Source organism: Stegodyphus dumicola, chromosome X2, assembly GCF_044657685.1.
Source record: "Stegodyphus dumicola isolate Sdum_Otavi_A_Nest chromosome X2, ASM4465768v1".
NCBI lineage: Eukaryota > Metazoa > Arthropoda > Arachnida > Araneae > Eresidae > Stegodyphus > Stegodyphus dumicola.
Genome location: NC_140781.1, coordinates 140,483,414 through 140,506,794, shown reverse-complemented (window position 1 = coordinate 140,506,794; position 23,381 = coordinate 140,483,414). Strand labels below are relative to the sequence as shown.

The 23,381-nt window shown below is 34.4% G+C and overlaps 1 protein-coding gene across 1 annotated transcript; it reads right to left on the bottom strand.

Moving 5' to 3' along the window:
* Window positions 1-5,892: 5,892 nt before the first annotated feature.
* On the bottom strand, window positions 5,893-7,074 carry LOC146992927 (uncharacterized). Its single transcript, XM_085809514.1, has 2 exons — window positions 6,774-7,074; window positions 5,893-6,676 (listed from the first exon to the last, which is right to left on the bottom strand). Exons 1-2 carry the CDS (start codon window positions 6,915-6,917, stop codon window positions 6,323-6,325), a joined length of 498 nt encoding a protein of 165 aa, XP_085665640.1. The 5' UTR covers window positions 6,918-7,074; the 3' UTR covers window positions 5,893-6,322.
* Between the last annotated feature and the right edge of the window lie 16,307 nt (window positions 7,075-23,381).

The window sequence follows — 23,381 nt, the reverse complement described above, 5'->3', positions numbered from 1 at the left end:
AAGATTTAAAACATACTCACAAACTGATTTGATGAGATGATTCGGACACTTTTTCAGTACAGCTGCTTTTATTCGACTTTTTCCTAATAGTTTTAGATAATCCACATCCTTCAGATGAGACATGCTGATGACAAATGAGCTCTTTTTCTTGCACACTTTCTTTTATATAGGTAGCAAATGCAGCCGCTTTGGTTAAAGCACAGCAATTAAATCCTTTTGCATGAATCGAACATGTTAAAGAACTTTTCTTTTTTAAATTCTCTATCTTAGGACAGTCTAGATTTATGATGTCTCTACATAATAAATTTTCTAAAAATAATTTCTTTGCTAATCCTTTCACGTATATGACAAAATAAATAGATGACAAATATTGCAAAATAATACGAAGATGAGTATAAGGTAAAACACCCTCACTCCAATTCACATGATGACGATTTCTTGTGACCCAAGCAAAGCACTTTTGCTGAGATCATGATAATGTTTTCCAAGGCTGAGGAGGTAAAAATGACCAGGAACTGTGATATCCTTCATGCACGGTGTAAAAAGCTAATTCTTTAACAATGTAACAATGAGGCATCCACTGAAAACCTTCGAAATCGATCACGATGGGAGAAGACATGTTAGCCATTCGACGTCTCAAACTGAAATGAACTATCGGGGCTGGTAGACATAGTATTTATCCCCAGGAAAGATGCCTGTACGAAGGCGAAGCGTTTCACTTGTTTCAGGTTAAATCAATCAACAAGTAGCTAAATGGAGTTGAAGTAGCATCCTGAAAAATTTCTTGAAAGGCCTTTACTTTTCCGGGGAACATTTGTCTAGCTAAATGCATAACTAGACTTTTATCTCTAGGATTTTTGTATAGGACAAGGTAATGGGAATTTAAATGAATATTTCTCATCTCCTTGCCTTGGTGAAAAAGATTTTGTGTTATAAAAACGACTGAAAGGTTTCGGTGATGACTTCCTTTTGTAAAACGTTTGCTTAAGCGAGTATCACTTGCTAATTCAGACATTAAATCGTCTATGATAATTAAATCATTTTGAAGAGTCTGCAGGTTAGATGGTAATCCTTCTTCAAAATTTACGTTTTTCATGGAATTAAAAAGAGGTTGATAACTTCCGTAGCAATAAATAATATTGGTCGGCATGGGATGGAACATTTTATGATCTATCAATTTCTTCACAAAAACCGTTTTACCCGAACCGGTAGGTCCGCTCAGAAGACAAGTAGAAGGATGTACGAACTTGAGCAGTTCCATTTTTGGAAATGACAGCATATTAAGAAAAAACTGACATTTATACTTTACCGAAAATCCTTTTGCATAAGACATTTATTCATTTTGTTTAAATAAGTGTAGAAACAAGAAACACAAGAGACATTTTTTACAAATTAAAACAACTTTATTTTTTAAAAATCATGTTTACACCATATCTTTTTTTGACAAGTTGAAATATTTGGAAATCATGATTCTTCCCATCTAAGGGTGATACAAAGAGTTCCATACAGAGTCCTTGACAGCGTTTAATAATAAAATAAATACAATAATGTCCACATACATTAGAAGTTAAACTCTGAAGCGAAATCTTGTTCCAGCAAACATGACGATATTTCTTGACAAAGGATGTGATATCTTTTCCATATACTTCAGGCGGGAGTCCATAAGAGTCAAAAAATTCCAGAGTCTGTTTGTCTGCAATGTAGACAGCTAGCCAATGAGTTCCTTTTTCATCATGTTTATCAGTATTGAGCACCAGTGCACAGGGAAAACTTTGAATCGCAGGTATTTTATCACAAGGAAAAACACCCGCATAATATCTCAAAGAAATAGGATCTCGAGATAGGATTTGATGAATCTGTGATGAATTCATCAGTTTCCAAAATCGTACAGAATATTTCGAGCTTTGTTGATTTCTATCAAATTTTCAAATTCAGCGTACGCTAATAACGATACAGTTTGTTGTAAGGGAGTCCCAAATTTTATTTCTAATCTTAAGTTGCTGTGTCGAACTAGATTTAAATGAGAGCCGTCACAAAGGTCAGGGGACAGGTCGAAGCGAAATAAGAAATATCCTTTTGAAAATTCTGATCTTGAAAGGTAAAGTCCTCTGTCGTCTGCATTCATAAATAAATTCTGATAAGCTCGTATGAAATGATTTTTGTCAAAATTAGGCTGAAGAGGATTATGAGGTACCGGTTACCCGTCCACATAAAATTCATATTATAATTATTATTCATAATATTCATATTATGCCGATAAAGTTCATATTATAATGCTTGAATTCGAAAGGAGACTTTTTATAATTTCCGTTAAAGGCATCATTATCGACACGTGCCACCACAATACGATTAGGCATTTGACCTATGAAAATATTGTCTTGAATAAAACTCATATTTCCCGTTGGAATGGAATAGGCTTTGCAGAGCACTCTATTAATGGGATATTTGGCTGTTGATTTTTCTAGGCTTTTGGCTTGTCCTAGCACAACACCTGGACTGACTTTCACTTTGCGTACAAACAATAAAGTTTTACTTGTTCGAGTAAAACTTTAAATTCACTTTCGCCCAATAAACAAAATTCAGGTTTGCTGCGTATGAGTTTAATTTTCATATCCATCATATTCAGCAAAAGTCTTTCCTGATGAAACATATCCAAGTGCAATCGGCCAATCATATCGACCGAAGCACTCAGTTTAAACAATTCTGCTCGTTGGTTGAATCCTTCATTCGGCTGAGTGTCTTGAATATCAAAAACGTTCATACGTCCTGCTGTATCTTTGAAAAACAATTCTGATGACAGTTGAGACGTTTTCGTATCAAAACCATGATTCAATAATTTTTCTATCATGGCTCTGTAAGGATACGTGTTATTATTGGTGGAAACGAGTCTTTCATTTAAGCTAATATCCACTTGAGAAAACATAGAATGTAAAAAGAGATTGACAGGTCCCACTTTACTTTCAGCCGTGATTGGCTTGCCATCATTTTTTAAAATTTTCACTTTGACGTAGAGTTGTGTCTGTGATAAGTCTAGGTAGTCGTCTCCGCTTCCAGAAACATTGAACTCGACAGGACTTCCTTCCGATACATTGGCTAATGAATGAAACTAAACCCACTGACCTTTTTCGATAACTGTTTGTGTGGGAGGTAACGAAAATAAATCCAATTCGGATTTTGCGCATTCCGGAGAATCTTTTAACAGAAAAGCCATTACGAGTCAAAAATATCACGTCGTTGCACCTTCCTGGCTTTAGACGAAATGAAGTGTTTGGGGGTTTTGCGCTTCCTTGTAAACCTTTCGTGACCAATCATCTCATCTGCTTTCTGAACTGCTTTCCTCGCTAATTTTTTGCCAGCTTCTTTAGATCTGGTTTTGAGGGAGACTTTAAAATTTTCTCCCGACAACACGTCGTTTGCAATTTGTGTTCCAGTCCGCAAAGCTTCTTTTCCAACTGTTTTGGCTCCACTCATCAAAAAAGGCATAGCACTGCAAAACAGCTTTGTAAAAAATCCACCAATACCATAACCTTTCTGTAAAATGGTTCCTTGATAGTAAGGTAATCCATTTCCAGTTTGAGCTAAATAATAATCTTCAAATTTTTTCGTGCAACACGTATAAGGCACCCGCATGTTTGATGCTTCTAATCTTGCATACACAATCCAAATGAAATCAATTTGCAAATGAAGGCTTCTTTTATAGAATTTGTCTCAGACGAAAATGCAACACAAGAAATACTTTGCCTCTTTCGAATGGTACTAAATCTCCAGAGTGAAGCCTTATGTCAATATGTATAGTCTGAAAATGTTGACGGATAACTGGCAAGTAAAAGGGCCGGGGGTAATGAGCGTTTATGATGTCTCCGTCATTTCCTTCTACGGTAACAATTTTTAACAACGGCGCTTGCACATCTCCCACAATTTGAGGCTTTACGAGATCGCGATACACATTCATGACAGGAAAAGATACTTTTGGATCGGCTACAAAAGGACTTTGCTCCAATCCTTTGTAAACACCCGGCTCGAACCCTAGAAGCTCAGCTAATCCTTCGTGAAGAATGACTTTGCAGTTTTCGTCGGTCTTAATGGTCACTTTTTTCGTGACAGGATGATAACTGAATTCAATCTTATTTTTATGGGAAGGTATTTTCATGGCTTTTAATAAATCTGGTATCGTTTCATAACATCCTGGAGGCACTCTTCGACCTTCCAATTTTCCATCACCCAAATCAAATCCAAATAAATTGTTGTCTTTTCGGACGTTATACCATGTGTGAGGGTAAATAAAGTCCACAAGAGATAACTCCCACTGACTATTTAAATCCATCGGAGTAGCTGAGTGGTAAATTGTGATATTCTATTGTCTGGAAAAAAACGCATGGAGCTGTCGCTGATCAGTGTGAAAAAGAAAGACATGTTTCGTTCAAATGGCAGATAAGCAGAATGTACGGGCCTTTTATACCCTTCTCACATCATCCACCCAAGCATTGAAGCTTTCAAGGTACCCCTGAAATTTCACAAAATATTCTATTTTCCCGCGACGTTTCCTCTTTTTTAAAACTTTTTCTACGGGATAATAGCCAGAGTCCGAAACCTTTTGAAGTTCTTGTTTGTAAAAAGTTCCTTGTATAACTTCTCCTGCTAGATCTTTGAGTTTGTAGACAACTGGAATCCCTCGAATAATTTTATAGATTGTAAAAATTTCTCTTGTCCAGTTTTGTTCGTATCCTTTCTCAAAGACCATTTTTTCTCGGCTGATGCGTACCGTATCTCCAATCTTTAAGTCTGAAGAAACAGGCACTTGTGCTGGTTGCTGTCCGTACAATGTTTTCCAAATTCTTTCTTGATTTTGTAATGTAACCGATACAGGTTCTGTCTTAATACTACGATGGCATGTATGGTTATAACTGGATATCAATTTATCAATCACATCAATATACCTTCGTGTATTCATTTCGGTAAAGTATTTCCACATTTTTGTTTTCAGAGTTCGATTAAATCGTTCTACGACAGAAGCTTTGGTTGTATTATGTGTCGTGAAAAAGTGAACATTTCTCCTTTTAAAAAAAATTTGAACGTGTTTATTGGTAAACTCTTTCCCTGCATCTTTTTCTAATGATTCGGGTGTACGTTCCGAAAATATCTTTTCGAAAGCAGATTGGATAGACGTAGATGCTTTATCTTTGAGAGGGATAGCCCAAGCGTATTTGGAAAGGATATCTATACAGGTCAGCAAATATTTGTATCCGTCATTAAAAGAGGCCAGGGATTGCATATCCACTAAATCAGATTGAAATTGCTCGTTTAAGCTTCCTACGATGAGTCTGTTCCTGGGAAACGTGTGCCTCAAAGGCTTGTGCAAAGTATAAGAATCCTTGGTTTGCAACCATTTCTGGATGTCTTTTGTTTTTACGCGACCTTTTAAAGCACGATGCAAAGCAGCAACACCCCCAAAGCTTGCGGGGACCTGAGGATCCCGATAGGTCTGAGCCAGAGCTGCGTTCATTGCAACAGTTGTTATGATCTAAACGTACACAGATATTCATTTATATATGTTTAACTAGAACAGAAAAAAATACCCTAGTTTCACGTATATTAAGATTCTAGAAATAGGTCTAAAAAACAAGAGAGAAAAATGAATGTTACTTAACATCTCAAAGGCTGAATAATGAATGATACATGTTTAAGAATAACAACACTATTTATACTCTACAAAAGTCAACAGGTATTTTGAAAATAATTTATGTGAGTAATCATTACAGATTAATTCTTTTAAATAATGTCTGATAGAATGAGGCCATTGTAAAATAAAAATAACATTTTTTATTGAACATCATAATTAATTTACAGATATTCATAGTATTCAATACCTAAGACACCATTCGTAGTACAAAATGTGTTTTTTAATTCGTCGAGTACATGGTTTAAACACAGATTTTAAAAAGTCCTTGGTAATGTAGTGAGCAGGTTTCAGTAACATTAAATAGGGTTCTTCACCCCAAATGTTTCTATAAAATTGCCTGGCGATGTCAACAGCATTGAATCTCAGAGCAATAGCATTCACAGTTTCTGTTTTATGAACGAGTTCTTCACACTCTTTCAGCCTTGGATATTTCAGTTCGTCTTGTTGATTAAGAAGTTCTTCAAGTGACGTCTTTAGAATGGTTTGAAGTCGCGCTCTTCCCACAGAAATGTCAAAGGATTGGGGTAGATTTTTCTCTCTGACAGGTTCGTCGGATACGCTTTCGTAGGCTTCACAAAAGTTCATGTTTTGATAAACGAGGTTGGTGACAATATCGCTGATACGGCTAAAGTTGGACATCAGTTATTCCCACTGCGTCGTTGTAATGCTGAGGCTACTTTTTTCATCTCCTTGAGCAGAAAGTTGTTTCAGAGTGAAGTGGGAATCTTTATATGTGACTACAAAGTTCTTGGGCAACTCCAGATTCAGTGTCAGCAGGTCTGGTTCCTCAACTGTCATGTTGGTTGCGAGAACATTCAAACACCATGGCTCAAAATTCACTCCTCGTCTTGTCGGATAGTAAGCTTTACCATATTTGGCATACTCTCGGATGTGCACAGTCACTTTTCCCTTGTAAATGCTGGGTGCCATAAAGACATTGTTTCCCATGTGAGTGAGCTCCTCTGGAATAGCGTCTTCGGTGAAAAGTCCTTTGCGCTGAAAAAAAAAAATTCAGTTAGTATAGAATACATTAAAAATGGGGTCACATGCAATATCAACTTTGACATATTAACTACGTTTCGCAAATACGTACTTTTTTCTCGAAATGGGTTGTTTCTTCTGCTTTTCTTTTGGCACAAGAGCTAGTTGATTCTCTGGGAACATCTAGGGTACGGTCTTCATGGTTCAACACTTTATCGTTCAAAGGCATAGGTTCTTTCTCAAACAAGTTTTCCATGTGAAAAAAAGTAAAGCCAAATTAAATACACATTGTTCCACAATTTTTAAAGATTAAACTTTTAAAAACAGTAAATTTTCAATAAGTTACTTACTTCTTTGTTGTTTTGTGGCTGATCCATTCGAAGCAGTGAAGAATGATTGTCTAAGCAAAAGCAAGTGCGTACATTCAGGTCGACAGCCAGGAAAGAAATGCGGAACTTTGCTCGGGATAGCCTTATATCAGGTAGGAACTCTTTATTTCATCTGAACGATGATTGGTTAAGAGACGGTGAGGTCATATTTCAAAGAATCTGATTGGTCCACAGAAAAGTATCCCTACACCTAAAGCGGAAACACACAAAAGTGTGATACGGCAGACGCCATTTTGTAAAAAAAAAAGCTCCAACAGGTTACGGGTGATGTCACCCTCCTGACGCCATTTTGTAAAAACGTGCTCAAACAAGAAACGGATGATGTCATTCAAAAACACGTGTTAAGCGATCGTTACCATAAACATAAAAAATAGTGTCGTTGCCACAAAAAATAAAAACTTTGAAAAGATCGTTGTCACAGAATCAAAAACAAAACGATGCATGACGTCATTCCGTCTACGTCATCCCATCTATCTACGTCACTTACGGTTATCACGTGATCCAAGATGGCGCCTGTGTCGCCACTTCCGGGGAAATCCAAGATGGCGCCCCCCGTTGCGTCACCCATTGTTCTATTACGTCATGGCGGCTTCCTTTGGGGTCCTGAGTACCCGCGCTTACTACTAATATCATATGGAACAACTACAGCCAAATGTATTTGTGCATTTTATGCAGAAAGTGAAAAGAAAATCATTATTTCATTATAATGTTAATCATAAAAACAGATCTGCTTAATATTTTTTGTAACAAAAACTTAAAATAAAGAAATATTTTTATTCTATTGCATGTCCAGTGATATTAAAAATAGTTTTAAATTTTGATTTTAACTTGAAGATGCTCCAGAGGAGTTGCACGATATCTAAAATTTCTCTGAAACTTAGTTTGAAAACCTTCAAACTACTTGAAAACTTCAAATTATGTGAAAAAAGAAATGTAGATGTAAACAGCAGTGATTAAAAAGTTTTAATGACCAAAATATTTTCATTCCAGCAGATTATTTGTTTATTTTGAAGAAGACATTGTAGAGACATTAGGATTTTTTGGAAGCTGAGAGACGTGAAAAACGAGCAATGCCCTCTCCGCGACTAGAACCATGGACCTCTCGAATATGTGCCGAGGCATGCTACGAAGGCAGGAGAAATACCTTATAAAACAATCCGATAATGAGATAACAAGTAGAAGATAAGAATTTTTTTCTTCTGGAAAATTTAAAAAAAAAAAAAATTCATATTGCATATATACAAGCCTATACCATAAATTATAAGATATATAAAATTCTTGGATTATCTAATGGGGGGAAGTAATAAATGTAAATATTAATATATAAGAAGTAATAAATGTAAATATTTCAATAAATGAATAGATTAAAAAAATGGCCTTAAACAACCTCATGTTTAAATTACTTGGAGAAATTAATGCCAACAAAAACATTATTATTGAAACAAATGTAGATAATAAACGCAAATTGCCTAATATATTTAATTTGAATATCTGTTTTGGAATGAAAGGTGTAAACACCCTTAATGTGCTTAATAACTCAGATTTGTAATGCATATATTTTTATTTCCAATAGTAGACAAAAGTATATATATATATATATATATGTACACACTATCAAATACACATACACAAAAGTATATCACACACTAAATAACAAACAGAGAATAAGGAAGCCTATTTAGTGCTTGAACATACTATTTAGTGCCTTCCAGTAACAGCCACAGAGATCCTGTACAAAAAAAGCCATGCCTTTCGCAGGTGGGGGAGGTTGTATCTTGAGCCTTTATTACAAAGGATGATCACAGAATTTTCAAATAGAAAGGTTTCACTGAATAATGACCGGGTAAAAGATAAGTTATTATGATGGAATTAGCCTTTGGGTATCGGAAATGGACATGTAGTTGAAGAACGAAAGCTTGCTTTAAATTACAGAGATTTCTAATACATTAAATTAATATATTTTAAAAAATATTTTAATAATATGATACTTTTCTAATACATTTATTTTATTATCCAAAATTATTATCTAATTAACAGAAAGGTACGGCGTAAGTTTCAGTGATCAATTATCAGAAAGGCTTCTTCTGAATGGTTTAATAATAATAATACAAGGAAATAAGCTTATTTTACACATGCCTTATGGCATAAGAAAAGGAACTTTTGAAATATATTAAAAACTAAAAAGATTTACATATACCATAGAAATGATTTTTAACTCTAAACAAAATTACTGGTTATCGTTTCGGAAACAAAATTCAATACTTGCCCATAGTAAGACCAACTTGTGAAAGATTTTTTGCCAAACTACAAATCATTGCGTAAGGAAGAAAATTTCCAAAAGCCATTTTGAAATTTTTAATAATATGACTAATAATCATAAGATACTACTTTTTGATCCATAACATGGGTTGTTTGAACTAACTAAGAAAAAACTTTAAATTGCATCAGTATTATAACGAGCTAATAAATTTTAAATCACAAAATACAGTGAACCATATGTAAGACAGCCAGACACAGCTGCTATAAAAATATTTCTATGGAAGTGGTTGTCTTAGGGAGGGGATAATTGATGCCAATGTTGTTAAATTACCACTTTTGTCGTCCTGGTACAGTTTTCTGTCTATACATTTTGAATCTGAAATAATGCATTCAGCACGGCATGCACACTGGGTGTAAGGAAAGAGAAGCAACAGAAAGAAACTGGAGAGTATGGTTAAATGATAAAAACCAAATCCTTAATACCACTATTGACAGAAAGAGACTAAAATGCAAATAAGAATCAAATTTTCTTAAAAGCTAACAATGAAGAAGGATTAAAATTAGAATGAATGGTTAAAACCATGGGATTTTTATTGATATAAAACATCAAATGCCAAATGAAGTGGTGTCTCCCCCGCCCCCAGTATAATTTTTCGATGTGGAGAAATGGAAAACATGATTTTTTTTAACTGGTAGGCAATGCAGAATTTATTAATTTTTCTTTGAACATAATTTTGCGTTGTTCAGTAAAAAATTTAGGTCACGCGTCTCTGCTGTTTTGGGGGAAACTTAAAAAAGAACTCTGTGAACATAATTAAAAAAAAAAAAAAAAAAAAAAAAAATACGGGTCACTAAAATAAGTAAAAATTCAGATTCTTTTCTTGTGTTCTAACATATGTAATTATTACTTCAGTAGATTCTAATATTTATTTTATAATCATGTATTATTACTACTTAGGCAACAATACAGACATATATAAATTTTCTTTTCACTATTTTTTACTGTCATTACATGCACAATTGCTGTTTTTTATTAACAAGAGAATTGAACAAAGCTTATCAATACTTTTGTATCAGCAATATGAGTAAGTTTCTGTTTATTAAGACTTTTAAAGTTCTCAAGATGAATTAATTCGAATAATGGAAATAATTGACTGTAGCATAGAGATTTATTCATATTGCGTCCACTCTCGTATACAGCAAGAAAAAAAAAAAAAAAAAAAATTAAATATGAAGAGCGGTCCTTATCAATTACGCAAGATTTTCCATATACAATCTTACCACAATTCCACATAAAACGTAAACAAAGTACAGTAAGACCCCGCTTAACGCGGGGATTACGTTCCATCAAAGTAGAGCGTAATGCGAAACAGCGCTAAACGAGGCTATCTTTACATGTAAATATTGGGGTTAGGGGAAGATGGCTAGGAAATTGGTTAGGTATTTTAAATTTAAAAAGTATGTTTTTTTAATAAAAATAAAACCAAACATTTATTTCTTAAAGCCCAAATTAATACCACATTATTATTTCTTGCAAAAATAAAAACAAAATATAAATAACAAAACGAATATTCTTAAAAAAAAAAACAAATAAAATTCTAAGTCAGTCATATTTAGTTAGCCTTCCGCGTTTTCAGTGTTCTGCCTTTTTGTGACAAAAGCATCTAATGTCGTTTGCCCTTTTCTTTTGCGTTGTTCTCTTAAAAGTTCTTCATAAACGGATAGAGCATCTCTAACACCACGCCTTACTTTTGAGCTCCTGTCAAAATTCGGATCATTTTCAATGAATTGATCCATTATTTCATTTATGGTAGACAAACTCCTTTTTACAAACGCCATCGAAAGTTCTTTTTGCTCTTCATCTGAATCACTGCTGTCAACATTTTTGTTTTCTTCTTGTTTAGTTAATTCCTCGAGCTCATCATTAGAAAGACTAGCCGCTGCTTCTTGAATTATTTCTTCGACATCTTCCACATTTACCCCTTCAAAATATGTCTGTACAGTACCGCACCAAACAAGAAATACAAGTACACTCTTTCGGATATGTATTTGAAACCTATCGCTGCATAATATTTCGGGGAATCCCCGTTGCTGCGAGCGATTTCGTGGAATCCCCGGGTTGAAATAAAAGAGCGCTAAACCGAAACAGCGCTAAACGAAACAGCGTTAAGCGGGGTTTTACTGTATCGAAGCTTCGTACTCGATTACAAAGCGCAAAGCTATCAGCTATTCGTCATCGATGGGGAAAGGAAAGTCTGGGCCATCCGAAAAAGCGGCGACCTACCTTTTAACAGATTGCTTTCCAGTACGAACAAGGTCTTGCTTAAATAGTTTTACAACGTATTTGTCAACAGAATGCCAATTTATGTTTAGAATTCAATGTTAAAGTTATTATATATTTAGTTAATATTCATAATCATTATAAACTTAGATATATTTAATAATTAGATTTCTTCACAGTAACTTTCACAGTTGTTTATGAATGAACAAATCCTTCCTTTCCAATACATTTATAAATAATTTAATAAATATTTACGTATTTTATTAACAGCAGATACATGCTTTTTGCAAGCACATGCATAAATACCCAAACATTTTTCATATTTTTCCTTTCCGGCATGTGGAAATATTTAATTTCTATGCATTCACTATATTTTTCGAGTAAAGTAATTTACACTAATTTTAAAACGTACATATTACAATAATATGTGGATGTGAAAAAATTTATTTTATTTATAACATTTTGGTGTTTGAAACATAAAATAAAAGTAGCGAATACTGTAAGGGTATCGAAAAATGTATACAATTTTAAAGGTACGGTGAGGTATTTTTCATTCTTTAAGCATAACTTTTTGCTAAAATCTATATTTTTGTAGTTCAACAGCTTAGAATTTTATAAAACAAATTCATAATCAAAACCGCTGTTATTAGTTATCGAAAAATAACCAAGATGTGATTTTTGCGTAAATGTCGCTAAACTATACAAATTGCTATTATCCATCATACCAGGAATGTTTCTTTCATGCGGAAATGTCCCGTTTTTCGATTTGTATAGAACTGTCGTGTGTCGAAATACTATCAGAGCGCTGTCAAGCGAGCGTCTGAATGTACACAAAAAACACCCCATCTGGTGACCGAAGCTTCGGAGCAGTGCTTCACTTCTAGTACCGGTTTGGCCACTCCTTCCTTTCTTACCTCCATGAATGGGCGGGAGGGGGGAACAGGTCGTGCGACCAAAAGTATAGAGAGGAGAAAAAGCGTCAGGAGAAGTTGGGGGGGGGACGGAGTCAGCTGATTCTGCAAGGAGAGATAAGGCTCTTTCAAAAGAGTTTCTTTTGACCCGCAATAAAAGCTTTAAGTTAAAGGAATGGAGGAAATTTTAGATTGCTTAGAATATCAGAAATAGATAACTTTATTTATGGTAAAAGTTAAGATTTAATTTTTAAAATCAGATAATGTTGAGATTACTTAAAATAAATACTTTTATTCTCCATATAAAATATAAAATATTAATTACAATTAAAATTTACAAGTCTGGACCGTGTATGGTGAAAAGGAGAGGTCTTGGCAAATGGAGGAGCATCGGTTGGTTCAGGGCTCAAATTTCCCTGACATTGGAGCTCTTAACCCACTTGATGTATTCATTGATAATGAAAAAATTATAAGAGTTAAGACTAGAATATTGGAACGCAAAGACAATTCTGAATTTTTAACACCAATTTTGTTACCGAGTAAATGTATCTTTACTACATTGTTAATTGAGTCAGTTCATAAGAAACATTGTCATGCTGAAACTCAAATGCTTCAATCTATTTTAAGAGAAAGATTCTGGATACTAAAACAACGTAAAACTGTGCGTAATGTGTTAAAAGGGTGTGTAATATGTCAACAATATAAAGCGAAACCGATGTCTTGTGAAGTGACTCCTCTTCCTGAAGATCGCGTAGGAGATTATAGGGCTTTTGAAATTTTGGGAGTAGATTTAGCTGGCCCATTGTTTTTGAAAGACGGTAGGAAGGTTTGGATGGCACTCTTCACATGCGCTGTGTACAGTGCAATCCATCTAGACCTGGTGACTTCGTTATCAACAGAATCTTTTCTTTGGCTTTAAGACGATTCATAGCCAGACGTGGCAGACCACGAACCATTTATTCTGACAATGGGACTAACTTCCGAGGAACGTATAACGAAATGTCTAAACTTAACTGGGACATAATAGAGAATGAGGCAAAAATAAAGAGAATAGTATGGAAATTCAATTCACCAACAGCCTCCTGGTGGGGAGGTTGGTGGGAACGGCTAGTTCGCATGGTTAAAGAACTTTTAAGACGTTCTTTGGGAAAATCGGTTTTATCTTATGAAGAACTGGAAACCTTAATTTGCGATTGTGAGTCGGTAATTAATTCTCGACCTTTAACATCTATTTCGGAGAACTCTGAAAATGCTATCCCTTTAACTCTGTCAATGTTTTTAATTGTACTTCGAATGTAGCAGATATAGATAAAATTGACTCTCAGCATTTTTTGAGAAGAATTAAATACCGCACAAAACTTCTTAAAGATTTAAGGAACCGTTTCCGAAAAGAATATATGGGGAAATTAATAATGAAACAACCACAAAATAAAGTAACCCGGTTGCCTAAAATTGGGGAGATAGTCTTAATAGGCGATGATTTCAAAAAACGCCTGTATTGGCCTTTGGGTAAAATTATAGAGAAAATTCCTGGTCGGAATGGCAACAGTTTAAACTAAAAACTCAGAATGGGATTTTCATAAGGCCCGTTCAGCGTATTTATCCACTAGAGATACAAATAGATGAAAATTATTTAGTTGAAGAGCCTAACGTTAACGGCGATAAGAAAAACGATCAGACTGACATACAGCATATAAAACAGAAATTTACGTCGTCAGGACGGCTTGTTAAGAAGCCTAATGTACTAGACCTTTTTAATAGGATAACACATATTTTTGAGTCGTTTGCCACTGACTCAAAAAGGGGGGAGGATGTTGCATAATCTAGAAAATATTGTTAAGAATTTTATTATTACTATTTTTATTATTATTGTCTATTTTTCAAAAGTGTGTTTTTGTTTTATTATTGTGTGAAGTTTGTAACTATATGTCTTTTCTTGTGTGACAACAACGCTTCTGTAATTCTTCGATTTGTACTTTTGGATGTGTGCCAAGTTTGATGGCGAAATGCTCTGGAGAGAGCGTCGATTGATTGTGTAGATGAAACAAGTTGTTTCAGAATGTTATTTCTTTAAGATATGTAAAATAAATGTTTTGTTTTCTGAACTCGGATTATGCAAACGTTATTTAGTTTCAACAGTAAGTTTACTTTTGGAGAAATGGAAATGTAATACATGTTGCATTTAAAACAAGGGGATTAAGTTAAGGATAAAATTGTAGTGGAACATAATTTAATTTTTCTATATAATTATTAAGACTTCCTAAGTGGCAGCACGATGTAATGTTTTGAATAGTTATTAGGATTCGCAGTGTGGTAACAACCAGTCGAGCTAAAAACGTCTTTACTTGGACTGTTACTTGATAAGTGTTGCGTAAGCTTTATTTCTTAAAAGTTTGTTATATTTTTTTGTAAAAAATGAGTAACATGTTTCAAACAAAAATGTAAAAATAAATATGCTGTTTCTTTTAAGACCAAAATAAGCCTATTATTTCACTTATGAAATGCTTTGGCTGATCAGTTTCGATTTCGCTTATTCATCAAATCCACATTAAAAGATTGGTGACCGTAACATTGGATAATGGAAGGAACATCAACGCTGGAAACTTGCAAGATGAGTGTTAAATATCCACCTTTTTGGCCAGAAAAGCCTGAAATTTGGTTTTTTCAAATAGAAGCTCAATTCGAAATTAATGCAATAACTGTTGGTATTACCAAATTTAATTATGTAGTATCTCAACTAGAGCCAAATATGTTGAAATTATTTGGGATATCATTACGGATGAAACAGCTGATAATAAATATGCTTTAGTTAAAGAAAGACTGTTTAACACATTCAAAGAGAGCGAAAATAAGCGAATTAAGCGCTTAGTCACTGGCCTTGACCTTGGGGATATGAAACCCAGTCAGTTACTTCAAAAAATGTGATCGCCCGCTACTGATGACGTTTCAGATAAAGTACTCAAAACATTGTGGTTGGAAAAAATGCCTGACTCAATAAAAAATATTTTACTGGTTTCCGATGAAGGATATACAAAACAGCTTTAATGTCCGACAAAATAATGGAAATGAATTAAAAGCCTGAAATTTATTCCTCTGGCAAAAATTTAAATTCGGTTGATGAGTTACTGCTAAAAATTTCTTCTCTGGAAAAACAAATAGAAACTTTAAGTGTTTCTCGCCGATCTCGGTCTCCGAATCGTAGTAGCAATAGATACAAAGAGCGAAGTAGAAGTAATTAACGTAAAAGATTTAATCCAAATGGAAAGTATTGTTATTACCATTACATGTTTGGCTCAAAATTCATTCCTGAAAAGTGTCAACCTAACTGCTCTTAGGGTCAAGAGAAGTCGGAAAACTTAAACCAGCAGCGGAATTAGCGGCTGATTTTGCTGCAGATTATGTTCAGGATGGCCGCAAACATCGAATATTTGTGACTGACAAACACACGGGTTTGCATTTTCTAATTGATTCCGGCGCAGATGCTTATTTATTACCTGCTACACACAAAAAAAGGTAAACTTCAAAGTGATTTCAAATTATATGCCGCCAATGGCACAGAAATTCCCACTTATGGGGTAAAATTTTTAACGCTTGATCTTGACCTTCGTCGAGCTTTTCGATGGCCATTTATTATTGCCAAAATTAATAAAGGCATAATCGGAGCAGACTTTTGTATCATTTCAAGTTATTAATTGATTTAAACAACAAAAGATTAATCGATGGTGTAACTAACCTTACTACTAAATGTGGCATTACATCCATCTCCAAAATGAATGATATAAATTTAGTACATGATAAGTTAAAATATCATGATCTCCTATCCAAGTATCCGAATATTACAAAACCTAATCTTTTGATAACAAATGTTAAGCACAATGTTAAGCATCAAATTTTAACTGGAGGTCAACCAGTGTATTCCAAGCCAAGACAGCTAGACAGTAAAAAGTTACAGATTGCCAAACAAGAATTTCAGTATATGTTGGAAAACAATATAATAAGACAATCTACATCTCCATCGGCTAGTCCTCTCCACTTAGTCTCTAAAAGAGATGGAAATTTTCGTCCATGTGGAGACTATCGAAGACTTAATGCTATAACTATTCCTGACAGATACCCTATCCCTAAGATTAATGATTTTAACCACATTTTAAAAGACAAAAAAGTATTTTCCAAAATTGATCTTTTCAAAGCCTATTTCCAAATTCCTGTAGCCGAAGAAAACAGACAGAAAACCGCCAGAATTACGCCATTTGGCCTCTATGAATTTAATGTAATGAGCTTCGGTTTGCGAAATGCACCAGCTACTTTTCAAATATTCATACATGAAATATTTCAAGGTTTGGACTTTACTTTTCCATATCTCGATGACATATTAATTGCTTCTGCTTCAGACGAAGAACAGAAACATCACTTGAAACTTGTTTTCGATAGATTAGATAAATACGGTTTGAGAATCAACGTTTCTAAGTCGATCATGGGTGTTGATAACATAGAATTTTTAGAATATCTTATAACACTGGAGGATCTCGTTCTCTACCTGAAAAAGTCGAAAACAGGATTTGGCAAACGTAGCTCTTTTAAGTTATCCCAATTCAGATTTGCCCTTGTCACTATGCACGGATGCATCTGATTGGGTTATTGGTGCAGTTCTTCAACAGTTTGAAAATGGAGCATGGAAAACTTTTGCGTTTTATTCAAAAAAATTAAACAGCACTCAGAATAATTACAGTACTTATGACCGCGAGTTACTGAGAATATATCTTGCAATTAAACATTTTAAACATATGTTAAAAGGTCACGATTTCAAAATTTTTACGGATCATAAACCACTAGTTTATGCTTTAAGACAAAAGAGTGAAAAGACACCACCAAGACAAATGCGCCAATTGCAATACATATCTCAATTTTCTACTAACATATGCCATATTAGTGGAAGTGGAAACATTGTCGCAGATGAGTTATCAAGAATAGCCGATGTCTCTATGTCTCTCATTGATTATGATAAAATTGCTGACAAACAAGTTCATGATAAAGAATTACAAGATTTACAAGCTCAAAATAAAACGTTAAATTTCAAAAGTTATTTACTTCCATCTGGTAAAATTCTGTGGTGTGATACGTCTTCTTCTAACATTAGACCATTTATACCCAAGCAGTTTAGAATGGATATATTTCAACAAATCCATGGCCTCGCTCATCCAGGAATCAAGTCGACCGTTAAAGAAATGACGTCCAAATTTATTTGGCCAGATATCAAAAAGGATATACAAAAATGGAGTCGTGCCTGTGTTGGTTGTCAAAAAAATAAGGTTTCACGTCATACAAAATCTGCATTAGGAAATTATCAGCAGCCTGATGAACATTTTACTATAGTTCACATTGACTTAATAGGTCCTTATTCATCATCTGATAATTTTGTGTATTGCTTGACTTGCATTGATCGCTATGCTGGTTGGATGGACGCCATTCATTTGAGTGACTTAACAGCAAAAACCGTTGCCAGAGCTTTTTATGAACATTGGATCACTCGTTTTGGAGTTCCTTACCAAGTTATTACGGATCGTGGAGCACAGTTTACTTCTGAACTATTTCGAACCTTGGCAATTATATGTGGAGTCAAAATTCAACACACAACTTCCTATCATCCGCAGTGTAACGGCAAAATTGAGAGATTTCATCGAACTTTGAAAGCTGCTATCACATGTCATAATTCCATTAAGTGGTCCGAATCCATTCCAACAATTCTTCTAGGTCTTAGGCAGCCTTAAAAGAAGACTCTGGACATTCCATTGCAGAAATGGTTTACGGGAAAACAATCAAACTTCCTGGAAAATTTTTTGATAAACCGACAGTTTTTATATCACCTCAAACATTTTTGCATAAATTGCAAAAAAAAAAATGGAATTGTTCAAGCCCTCTGCGGAACAGCGAAAAATGATTCCTTAAGTTTTTGTCCGTAAAGATCTAAATGTGTGTACTCATGTTTTCCTAAGAACTGATTGAGTCAAGAAAGCATTACAACCTAGTTATGAAGGACCTTTCAAAGTACTTAAAAGAATGGGAAAATACGTCTTGTTACAAATCAAAGGTAAGGAAGTAAACATTTCGATTGACAGGCTTGAAGCCAGCCTATTGTTTAACATTAGGTGAGCAAAGGCTGGAACCAGAAACTTCTCACACCCAGCCCAGACTCAGACTTTGTTAAAATCTGAGACCAATGATGAACGACCTCGAGTCTCACGAACTGGACGACTAATAAAACGTCCTTTACGTTTTAGTAACAATGTTGAATATTTTTCCTAACCTATATTATTGAATATGTTTAATTGTGATTTATTTATTGGATTTAGTATTTTTAATCCTAATGTAAGCTTACACTACATTCCTCCAGTATCAGAATCTCTTAAATTGTAACATAGTTACTGGAGGGGGAGTAATGTAGTAGAACATAATTTAATATTTCTATATAATTATTAAGACTTCCTAAGTGGCCACATGATGTAATGTTTTGAATAGTTATTAAGATTCGCCGTGTGGCAACAATGAGTCGAGCTAAAAACGTCGTTACTTGGACTGTTCCTTGATAAGCGTTGCGTAAGCTTTATTTCTTGAAAGTTTGCTATATTTTTACGTAAAAAATAAGTAACATGTTGCAAACAAAAATGTAAAAATAAATATGCTGTTTCCTTTAAGACCAAAATAAGCTTTTGTTTCACTTATGAAATGCTCTGGCTGATCAGTTTCGATTTCGCTTATTCATCAAATCCACAAAATAAAAATGTACCAAATAGAAAATTTAAAGGAAAGAAAAAAATTAAAATTTACGTTTGGAAGTAAAATACATTAGGAAAAAAACAAAAAACTGTATTTGTGTAAACAAAAAACTGAAAAAAAATTAAACTTATGAAAATAATTATTACTTTTGTAAAAAAAATAAAGTTAAAAATGTAGTAACAATTTTTTTTAAATAAAAAGCGAAAAGGAAAATATAAATTTGTAAAAATAAATATTACTCTTGTAAAACCAAAAAAGTTAAATTTCAAAAATAAATAAAAAATAAAGTAAAAATGCAAAAATTAATAAATTTGAAAAACAAAAACTTTTGCAAAATAAAAAGTGAAAAGGAAAATTTAAATTAGTAAAAATAAACATTACTTTTGTAAAACCAAAAAAAAAAAAAAAAAAAAAAAAGTTAAATATAAAAAAAATTAAAGTAAAAGTGCGAAAAGGAATAAATTTGAAAAAAAAAAAAAAAAAAAGAAAAGAAAACTTTTGCAAAATAAAAAGTAAAAAGAAAATGTAAATTGACTTTTATAGAAATAAACGTCAATTTGCGAAAGTTCAAAATAAATTTTATGTTTGGTAAAGGAAAAAAAATGGAAGGAAAAATTAATAAATTAACTTTAGTTAGAATGAGAAGAAAAAAAAAACCATTAAAAATATCCCAATAAAATAAAAAAGAGAAATTTAAAATGTGGGGAAATCTTACATTTAAAACAGCAATGAATAATGTAATGATTTAAAAGCCAAAAGAAATCCTAGTCCGTTTCAAGAAACAGAAACATGCTCATTGGTTGTAAAAAAAGATATTATTAGCAAGAATGTGATTGGCCATCAAGATTGCATTCGTTCACCATCGTGAAAAAACAAATGTGTGACGCCGTTTTCAAGGCAGAATGGCGCATGAGCAGATTTTCAGCCTCGTGACATCACGGTACACAATGTGAAATGCACAAAGAGAGAGGAAAAGGTGACAAATAACAAGTTTCAAGAGATAAAGCATAGCCTCGAGGTAACGCTCTTTTCACCCATGTAAGAGATGGCGGGTTCGAATCCCGTTCGTGGTTGCCACAGAATAAAAACGAAACTATGCATGGCATCATTCCGTCTACATCATCCCATCCATATACGTCACTTCCGATAGTCACGTGACGCCACGCCCCCTTTTCTATGACGTCACTTCCGCCGCACGAGGACCTCCGGTTACTACTGACACATATACGCCTGAAGTTTTTGTGCTTTTTTTCTCACCATATACACAGTCAACTGTTTTCACTTAAGGAAACATTATCAGGTTCAATGTTTCTTCTAACCTTCTTCGGAAACATACAATGACCTGACTAGAACAGAGAGCTTACTAAAGCTATGTTCACTAATTGTAGTAAGTAGACAGGATACAGACGAAGGGTATACAAAACCCTTTATTTTTCTTTATATACAATGACTTCCGTACTTCGGAATACAATGACCCTCCACTCGGGGTCTAACGTAAAAGGTATAAAAATAAAACTAAACTCTAATTTAACTTTAGAATTACACACGTGTAAGATTGGCCTTATAATAACAGGAAGCGTATGTAGCACAGAGACTGTGAACACTACAATACGTTTAATTTATCAAGAGGATTAAAACCTCTGGCCTGGAAGGCAAATAGCAACTGCGTAACTTCTAAGGTAAGCGGCCTGCTTCGAACTCACTGCTTCCTCTCTCTTTCGCTTGGCAAAAAGGCCACACTTAAATACTTGGCGTTCGCCAGACAAACTTTGCATAAAATCCTTCACGCTTATAATTCTGGCCGGAAGTAGAAAATAAGAAGTGATAGTAAAGATTTAAAATAAAATAAACGTTAGTAAAACTTAAGATCCTTACATACTTCCCGCCAGAGTTAATTAGTTTGAAACTGAGGTCTAAAACGAACTTGTTGAAAACTTTTAGCTCTAGAATACTAACGCGAGGCCAACCTTTTACAAAAAAATGCTTCGCTAGAAACTAGAAAATTTAAAAGAAAGAAATTTGTTACAATAGCAGCTCCCGGGATATACAACAATCTTTTTTTTTTTCATCTGTACTGCATCTAAACAGGAGCTTTATTCAATTCTGGTTCCTTCCAGAGATCTGGAAGGAAAACTAGTTTAATGAAATGTTACAGAATGACATTGCAAATAACATATAGAATATACTTCTCTTAACATTCTTATTTCATTCATGACTATTTTAATTATCTCTCCCCGTGCTCTCTGACATGTGTTGTAAAAGAACACCAAACACGAATGTGTTTCTGTCTACGTGTGCCACACTTCCTCCTACAATCAAAACACTAACGTGTTAAAATTCAACATAACGAGACCTCTTAACACACCCTACTTTCAACTCTAAACCCTGAGGTACTATTCTAAAAGTGGCTAACTCTAAAGTGTAGCGTCAGAGAGCCTAACTACATCATTCAACCTTTACCACATATTCACCATGATTTAATCTTTACAGTCACACGAATAACAAATTTTTAACATTACTTTCACTTTTACCATATCACGGTATTTCTTAACATTTAAAATAACAGTTCACATGTATATAAGAACATATCAACCTGCCGTTAATTTTACACATTTGAAAACATACATTAGTAGTACATTGTTAACTTCTATTCTTTTCAAAGCAAGTGCCAATTCTTTCTACATTGAAATAATACTACATTTCAAAAAGTCTTTCAGACTAAAACTTCTTTCTTGCTAGAATGTTTTAAATAAAATTTATACAATAACTTTTTACAATATTTAAGTCTTTACACAACGCTATTATACATCAACTTTAGTTTTACGCGCGAGTAATTGAAAAACATAATAAGAAAATCGGTCACAACTCATTTCTCGCCCTTTCGGCGATAAAGGTAGACCTCGCATGAGGTAAAACTTCTTGAAATCTGCCACTTGCAGTAAGAATGAAAGATTAACTCAAGTTTGCAAAGTAACATAAAATTTTACTTATCTTTGTAATATTCAGACATCCTTTTCTGGGCCCAGTCTTTAAAGGTATAGCAGATAGTGGCTTGGTTGATCCTCCTTCTTGTACGGGCTCGCCCTTCAGTGCTTTCCTCTGGAAGCTTCCGTTTTTCACCAGTACGGCCACCCTTGAACAACTTCCTTTTTTCCTCTGCTTGTGGTCTTGGCCGTTTAAAGGCAGCTGGTCTTGGTGGAACCGGGAAACTTCTGTCGTGATCCTGCTTGGACCTCGTTGTTGGCCGTTCAAATTTTTCTTGTACTTTTTCCTCCGCCGCTGATGGCCCTTCCGCAGTTCGGCGACTTTTGCTGCGGAGAGTTCTGTCGGATGAGTCGATTTTCCGTTTTAAAGTCGGGTTATAGTTGCCGTCCTTTCTCCCGGTCTTTTCCACATACGTCGTCCTTCTCCCTTCTTCATTCTGGGGGTGTTCGTGAACTCTGTTTTTTGGACGGTGGAACGGCTTCTTTTTCTTTGTACCTTCAATTTTTCCGCGGGGCAATTTTCTTTTCACTTGCTTCTGTCTCTCATTGGCTTGCCCTTGTACTTGTCGTTTTCCCACCTCTGGAACTTGTACCTGCGGTGTCTGCCGTACCGGATCCTGCAAAAGATCTGAAAAGATTTTCATTTTATTACGATCGAAGTAGGGTTTAATTTGATCAATATTTGCGGAACAGGTTTCACCATTTCTTGCCTTTAACACTACAACAGCGTGAGTTATTTTTTCTATAACATATGGTCCTTCAAAGCGTGGAAAAAATTTGGCAGTTTTATCTTCTGGTGCTGAAGAAAGTGAATGCTTAATTTTTAAAACTTCATCCCCTACTTTATAAGTTACTCCCCGTCGTTTCAGATCATAGTATAACTTCTGTTTTCTTTCTGCTACTTCCGTATTCTTTTTTGCTTCTTTTATTAGTTTTTCTATATCACCCATTTTAAATTCTGGGGCTCTTTGTTGCACATAAAATAGTTTATCTAACGGTGTTATAACCTTTCTGCCTAGAAATAACTCAGCAGGAGTTTTGCCCGTCCTATCATGTTTTTTTTTGCGGTCCTAAGGGCGAAAGCAAATTCATTGACATAGTTATCCCAGCTTTTATGAAACT